The 7487-nt window shown below is 38.1% G+C and overlaps 1 protein-coding gene across 1 annotated transcript; it reads left to right on the top strand.

Moving 5' to 3' along the window:
- The first annotated feature begins 2937 nt into the window (after window positions 1–2937).
- Window positions 2938–4727, top strand: LOC140105849 (uncharacterized). The gene is made up of 3 exons (XM_072129968.1): window positions 2938–3511; window positions 3668–3918; window positions 4187–4727. Exons 1-3 carry the CDS (start codon window positions 2950–2952, stop codon window positions 4502–4504), a joined length of 1131 nt encoding a protein of 376 aa, XP_071986069.1. The 5' UTR covers window positions 2938–2949; the 3' UTR covers window positions 4505–4727.
- The last annotated feature ends 2760 nt before the right edge of the window (window positions 4728–7487 follow it).

Here is a 7487-nt window from a genome sequence, read left to right as displayed (position 1 = left end):
TCTGTACCAGGGCCCCCAACCATAATGTGTTGTTTATAGTAGCCGTCTTATCATATCTTATGGACTATCTATGGCTCCTGGATCCTTCAGGTTATACTCTTGACCCCTCAGCATAAGGTTATATATCTGAAGGTTTACAAAAACTCAGCTCCATCTTTAGTTGAACCTGCAGAGAAGAGACATTTCTAGCCATATACTGCTCAGTGTTTTCACTCAAAAAGAGTGTACCGGACCATATAGGACAGCATTATTATTCCAAAGACATGACCCTGTGACCCTTTCATTATTATAAACAATTTAAGGGATTCCATCTGGGTATGGAGGGTTCCAGACTGGCAGATACAACAGATAGTTTGGGGGAAGCATCTAACTGACCATCTATGGACGGCTTAATTGTTGGTTTTAGAAGGTGGGTCTCAGCACAGTTGGGCAGAGACTACAGATCAGGATCAGTGGAAATGCATTTCAAAGAGTCTCCACTGAAGTGTCTGTGATGTTCTCTAATGTCTCCTTAAATTTGGGAAACTGATCTTTAAGAGATAATGGGACCAATAGTTCAAGTGTGATTAGTGAGTGTGTAGAGTGCCACGGAATCCAACATCATAACCACATCTGATGGAGAAGCTTAGAAGTCTAACAGAAAGCTGTCTGGGAGATTGGGCCATTCAAATCTGTATTCATGACTAACCCTGTCATTGAATAACATTATATATAATAGCATCATTAATATTATTGATAAGAGTTATCTTTGTTGAAGTTTCTTGGCCTGACACTATCTAACTAGAGTTTCATAATGTTGTCCATTCTAGACTGTCGGGAAAACCAGATTTAGATCACCTTCTGACAAAATCTAGTGTTTTTTTGTTACTGAATATGTAACCAATCTTAAACTGACCTTACAGTATAAATTTCTGAGGAGCCTAATATTCATGGTTGGCCTTTGAAGGTCATCATTGACACCATCACCTCCTACATTTGATGGCTCAGGTTGGACTCTGATAATGATGTACATCTATCTTGGCATTACTATTTTTTTGCTAATCACTAATATAACACAACTTGCCATGCCACGTGTCTTTTGGCCAAAAAATGCTGACAAAAAAGCAAATACTACTCAAAATATTTAGTTTACAAAGTCAACCACGACAAGTGGAGCGCCATTCTCCCTAATCGATGTAGCAACAGCTCAAGTCCCATAGCCACTGAATGGATCGGCATTATGCATATTCAAAATAGTATTCCTTATTCTGTGGATATGGGGAGTAACAATTCATTTTAACTAATTTTGGAATACCTTAGACACAAATAAATAATTTACATGTATAACACCAAAAACAAGTGTTTACCGAGACACAAAAATTCGAATTTGAACCCATTTTCTAGTCATTGGTAAATTATCATTGACTTGTAACAAAATCTGCCCCTATAAATATTCCATCTTTATCCCATAGATGTGGATCTACTTGATAATCTGGTTACGTGAGCCAAGACCTGGTATAATCCACCATTGTACTAGATAAATGTTTTATGCTGCCAGGTAATTGTTTTATTCCAAGTACAATTCCTGTATTATCTCTATAGACTATAGAATATTGATTACTTACTACTTGTAATGAGTTGCCTCGATTAGCATGGCCACCATTGCATATCAATGGCTTCTCCTCAGACAGACAGCAGTATTTGCAGTTTAGTTGTCTAGTATATATTACGGAGCATGGCAGATCTGCATATACATTCATCAGTGTTTATGGTCTTGGCTTATGGCTGCCACTGAGGAGATCCTATTCCATAGTCCATGGTTCCACTCCATTCCCATGTATTGAGATTCAAATGAGGTCTTCATTGTCACCATGAGAAAGTCCATAAATAGTCAGTCTGGACTACTGAGACCTGTAGTTCATACATTATTGACCAGATAATGAGTTTTTTCCATATATAATTTTTAGAATTGTCAGTCCTATTATTTTATAACCATTATTATTTATTATTATTATTGCGCTATGGTAGAGATAAATGCTAATCCATGATTAGCTCTGTCAAATATTTTTCAAAAGATTCAGTCCCGGTACATATCAAATCGTTACAAATCAATGTTGCTCCAAATATCCCATATATTTTTTTTTTAAACAATTTTTCAACCCCCCCCCCTTCCCCAATGCCCAACCGCTCTTCCTAAGCTATGCCATGAATGACCATATTATTTCAAAGATTAGTCCAAAGCGAATCAAAAAGATTCAGATTGAATTTGTTGCCTGGATTCAATTTGCTGCCAAATCTACGAACCAACAAATTTTATCTTCTCTGCCCTATGGTAATACGAAGAACTTGACTTCCAAAACTGTACTTTATCTATATATCCAGCCTCAATAACTATTATCAATTATTCATTATTACCGATATTATTTTGTTAAAATGTTATTGTTTAATTGTTTAAAGAAAACTTTGTGTTGAATGGTTTTTAGTTAGGAAGTTAATTTTTTTTAAAATTACTTTATATTGTTAATTTATAAAATACATTATTTTATTCAGTATATTACAAATTCACTCTGACTCACTCAAATTGTTAATAGCCAAAATTGTTACCTTTATTGAAAATAAAAGAAAACCTTCATTCCGGTGAAGTTTCTACAATTCTTGGGCCGTTTAAAGCAAAGTGATAAAATGATGTGGATACATAGAAGGGTATTTGGATATGGAGATCATGGTTGACCAATGTGAGAATTATAGGCAGGTCAAGCTGTTTATAGGGAAGGATGTAACATTTAATGTAAATGAGGTACTACTGGGAGAGCCAACTAAGGCCAGACACAGCGGAGCCAGGCCCCAGTGTGGTGCAATATGTATGAATACAGGGACACAATCCCTTTTCTTTGAGGTAATTGATGACAATTAGGTGGTGCTGATCTCTGCTTTGATGTGTGTTTACCCAAGCAGTTGCTTTCTCTGAGCATGGGGTATAAAAAGCCAGAGCCTCTCCCACTCACCAGTCACTTCAGGATCTCCACAGCACAAGGACACACAGAGGAGATGGCCAAGACTTTTGCTTCAGTAGAATGGCTTTCTCAAAGCAGCCACAAAGAGGACACCTACAAGACCAGCTTGACCTCAACGGATCAACAAACCACCTTCAATTCTTGGAACCCGGTAATGCGAACAATGCCAAAGATTGCACATGTGGCTCCATATCCAGGAACAGAAAGACTGGCATATCCAGGGAATTACCATGCATCATCATACCCATGGGAAAATGAGCAGCCTACTCCTTCCAATGATTATGAATTTCCATCCTACACAATGGATAGCCAAAGAGTTTCTCCTTTCAGTGATATTTCTTCAAGAGATATGGAAGCCTCATGCAGCCCAATTTACAACGGACAGTACAAATCTTCAGAGAATTTAATCGGTACTGACCAGGAATCTGGCATCTCTCAAGAACTTCCATCATCCAACCAAGAGTCTTGCGAAAATCAAGGGGAACAGACAAGCTTCAATGAGGACTTTGCCCATTCTGGTAGGTTCATGAGCACCATAACTTGAATTACCAGATTGCCTTTTAATAGTTAATAGATTCTCATGTAGATATGATGATTTTTCTTGTAAATGTTTGTTTAGAACTTGTATTATGGTTATGAGCAGTATATTAATTATGTTCATTTAATTATAATAGGCTGCAGTTCTAGCACTGATTCCGGCTATGACAGTGAATCCAGTCGCTCTAGCACTACAACCCCAGTTAGTGGTGGGTCTGAGGAATCTAGTGATGCATCTGACGAAGAGGGCAAAGTAGGCCGAAGATTGAGAACAGCCTTTACCACAGAACAGATAACAACTCTGGAGAACACCTTCCAAAAACACAGATACTTGGGGGCTTCAGAGAGACGTAAACTTGCATCAAAGCTCCATCTGTCCGAAGTTCAGGTATGTACTTTATCTTCTTCATTATCGAAAAATGTGTAACTTAATTTTTGGTGGGGGTATAAAGTAATGAAACTCTGGTCCTCAACTTAGACCCAAAAGCTCTCTGAAGAGGTCATCATAGGCTTTATATTCTCTTTATGTTATCCCTCTAAAGGCCCAATTTTCAATGCAATTTTGGGTGGTTATCTCTAGAATATTTCATTGTAGCTTATCTTTAGTCTCATGCCCTTAACAACATGATATTAATCTTATTCCTTTATTTCTTCAGATTAAAACCTGGTTTCAGAACAGAAGAATGAAACATAAGCGTGAAATTCAGGAAGGAAGACAAGTACAGTTTCATCCAGCTCAGTTCTACGGCATGTATGGATATTCAACTCAACCCATGCCATCCTACCAGTATGCCCACCCTGGGCAGCAGATCCCTTTGGTGGACCCCATGTCCTACAACTACCCAAGCCCCCCTGCTACTTTCGACTCCTTAAATAATTACAGCACACCCTCAGTTCCAATGATGTACCTGCCCCAGCAACCCTTCATGCCCCCTGCTGTCCACCATGAAGAGCAACAGTTTGTGAGATATTAACATACTAAAAGAACATATTCTCATGCAAGGGTCAGGTCGGAGCTCAGACTTTTAAGTAAGAAGCTCCCATTTACCTTTCTTTTCTGAAGGAAGAAACAATATTTGCACTGCATCTTCTTTGCCGGATTTGGACCAACAATGGATATGTGAAACATATTTGGTTGTAAAAGGAAAAACAGATTGTACATACGTTTATTCATATTGAATAGATTAATATTTTATTATCGGTGTTTATATTTTTATAGCTATAACCTATTAAATAAATTGTAAAATAATAATAATATTAAGTCGGTTAATAAAAGTATTTAAGTCTAAATTTTTGCAGTCATTTACTATTATGTAATTTTAATTACAAAGGGTTTTATTTAATGCTGGGCTCTAATATTATGTATAACGGGGGTTATTTTACGTTTCTTTATTCTCTAAGCTTTCATATAAAACAGAGTAACAAAGCTATTGGGTCCCATAAAGTTACAATTCGATTTATCAGATAACATTGGGCTACGGTAAAGTCTTAAAAGACACAATTAAAGGGCTACTATAGACATCTAATAGAGTTCATTTACAATTTACAGGAATGTAGAAGGCCCAAAAATTAAAATTTATAAAAGTTCAAACTAGTTAATGGTGATCTTTTATTACAGACCATTATACAGGCTAAAGACCCTCAAACCTCCTTCCCAATTCCTCCCAGTATACATATAAATGCTCACCTTGGCTGAGTATGCATGTGATCTAAATGATGGGAGTAAGAAGCAATGAGAAATGAAGGATCGGACAAATACAACCCTCATACCTCCCCATAGTGGTCACCAGCTGTCAGGGGAGGCTGGGAGTTGTAGTTTTATCACAGGGTTGCTAAAGCACACAAAATCTGTTTTGGCAACTTAGCAGCACAATACACACAAAGTTATATAACAGAGATAAAATGTAACACTGCTACCCTGTACACTTTAGTATCAGCTTGAGATAATATTAGAACTTTGATTATAATATTAAGGACAAGGAATAGCCTTTGCATATTGAAGGAAGGTTTGTGGGTGCCTTAGGGCTCCAAGTCTGGATCTGCTTATGGTGATTTCTATGTAGATAGTTCTCTAGGAATTCTGAAAAACCCCCATGGGAGTTGAGGCTGGTATAATGAAAATGCAGTGGGGCAGTTGTATGCCATGTCCTGTATGACAAACATTTGCATTATAACCTGTACCAGTTCCTGCACAGGACTCTCCACCATAGGCACTTAGTGTAGAGTAGGAGTTAAGGGAAAATAGTCACAATCCCTGGCCATGCCCCATGAATTGTGACTATTTCAGGGTTCAGTGAGCCCCAGTGACCTAGAACAAATGAACTCATTGGCCCCACTATCTCTAGTGATGCCTTATCGTCACAAGATATATTGAAATAGTTCTATCCTCCAACTAAGGGCACACCCCGTAATATGTAAGACAATTACTTGACTATATGTTGAAAGGGGAGTACAGGAAAATCATATAGGAGAAGTATAGCCCCCATCATTATTTTGAGAGTTTGCAGTTTTGGCCTTGGGAAGGGGGGGGGGGGGCATGGTCAATGTCCTTGTAGCAGTATCATAAGCTCCCACTATGGTCTATATTAGCCCTTTAAAGTGAAACTTTTATTATTTGCTGATTCTGGTGTTTCATCCAGATTTTAGATTGAGTTTATTGTGGCCATTTATGTATATTTCTAACAGTCTTTTAAATGGCAGTAAACTAAAATAAAAAATATGTAGATGTCAAATTACATCAATATATTTGTTTCTGTACTCACCTGAGTACCAAGTTCTAGTTGGCTTCACCCTACTTTCCTAAATGTCAGCCCATGCAGGGACTTCCCTCCTCATAAGCACTTTAATGATGGTAAACAATAGAGGATAAGCATCTTTCGGTCAGTATTATACATATAACCTATATATAATCCATCCAAACACAACATGGGTTGGGTTAGGTCACCTCCAAACACATAAGAAAGTCATCTATTCCCACTGAAACTGGTTGCTTTGGCTGACTGTAATATGTATGGAGTTATATGGGGTCATCCAACAGCTTGTCAGCCATGGTCTATTGTGAATAACAGAGGGAGGTCCTGATTGGAGAACCTCTCTCTTGATAGGACCTGGAAGAGCTTACGGAGCTATCCGATCTGATGAAAGCTATCCAGAGATAATTGTATGTCCTCTAATATGAAGATATCTAAATGCCCAATGTTAATGGCTAGCTTTATGTTGTATCATGGAGAATATATTGGATTGTATACATTTAGAATATGATTTGTACACAGAATGTATAGGTGCCATCAGGTGATAGCTTCCATAGCTTCATGTAGACTACCTTCATCTCTGTTACAGCTTTCTTAGTCCAGTGACACATCCCATTATCTGTCTCAGTGAAGTCTTTCCATTTCTCCACCTTTAATCCAGACCTGATCTCTTGTGAGGGATATTCAGTTCCATCATATGTTCCACCAGCCATTTTCTTTTGAGAACACCATCCGCCAAGAAGACCACTTTTCCATTAAATTTTTGGTGATCATGGTTTTAGAATTTATTCAAAATTGCACATATGAACATGCACCAATTTATAATGACACACATTTATGGTCACAGGTGGGTCCCTTCCTACACTGCAAGTCCAGGATGTGCTGCTGCTGTCATTGCAGTACATTGAGATTCACATCAGATTGTGGAAAAGACCCAGCAGACAGAGTGGAGCCAACGATTAGCACATTTGCAAACCAAAGTGTTACTAGCTAATCTAGTCACATCTCACACATCTGAGACATTAGAACTTATTGCCCCATATTATCTCTCCCTTTGATGGCCAATTAGATGGCAAACAGTCCTTAAGACAGATAGCATTTACATCTCAGGCTGTTTGCTCCTCTGCTGTATACAAGGGGTAGACATTGGATGTGTGTGTTTGTGACTCAGCTAGAGATTGGCCTTGGAGACGAGGGTGGGCTGCGA

Source organism: Engystomops pustulosus, chromosome 11 (genome assembly GCF_040894005.1).
Source record: "Engystomops pustulosus chromosome 11, aEngPut4.maternal, whole genome shotgun sequence".
NCBI classification, from domain to species: Eukaryota; Metazoa; Chordata; class Amphibia; order Anura; family Leptodactylidae; genus Engystomops; species Engystomops pustulosus.
The sequence above is the reverse complement of the archived record's forward strand: the minus strand, read 5'-3'. Positions and strand labels throughout refer to the sequence as shown.

Bases quoted from the DNA above. Each gene is read 5' to 3' on its own strand.
- LOC140105849 (XM_072129968.1), top strand. From the start codon at position 2,950: ATGGGGTATAAAAAGCCAGAGCCTCTCCCACTCACCAGTCACTTCAGG. The intron at 3,512-3,667 runs GTAGGTTCATGA...TAATTATAATAG, and splicing joins TGAGGACTTTGCCCATTCTG to GCTGCAGTTCTAGCACTGAT. The intron at 3,919-4,186 runs GTATGTACTTTA...TTATTTCTTCAG, and splicing joins TCCATCTGTCCGAAGTTCAG to ATTAAAACCTGGTTTCAGAA.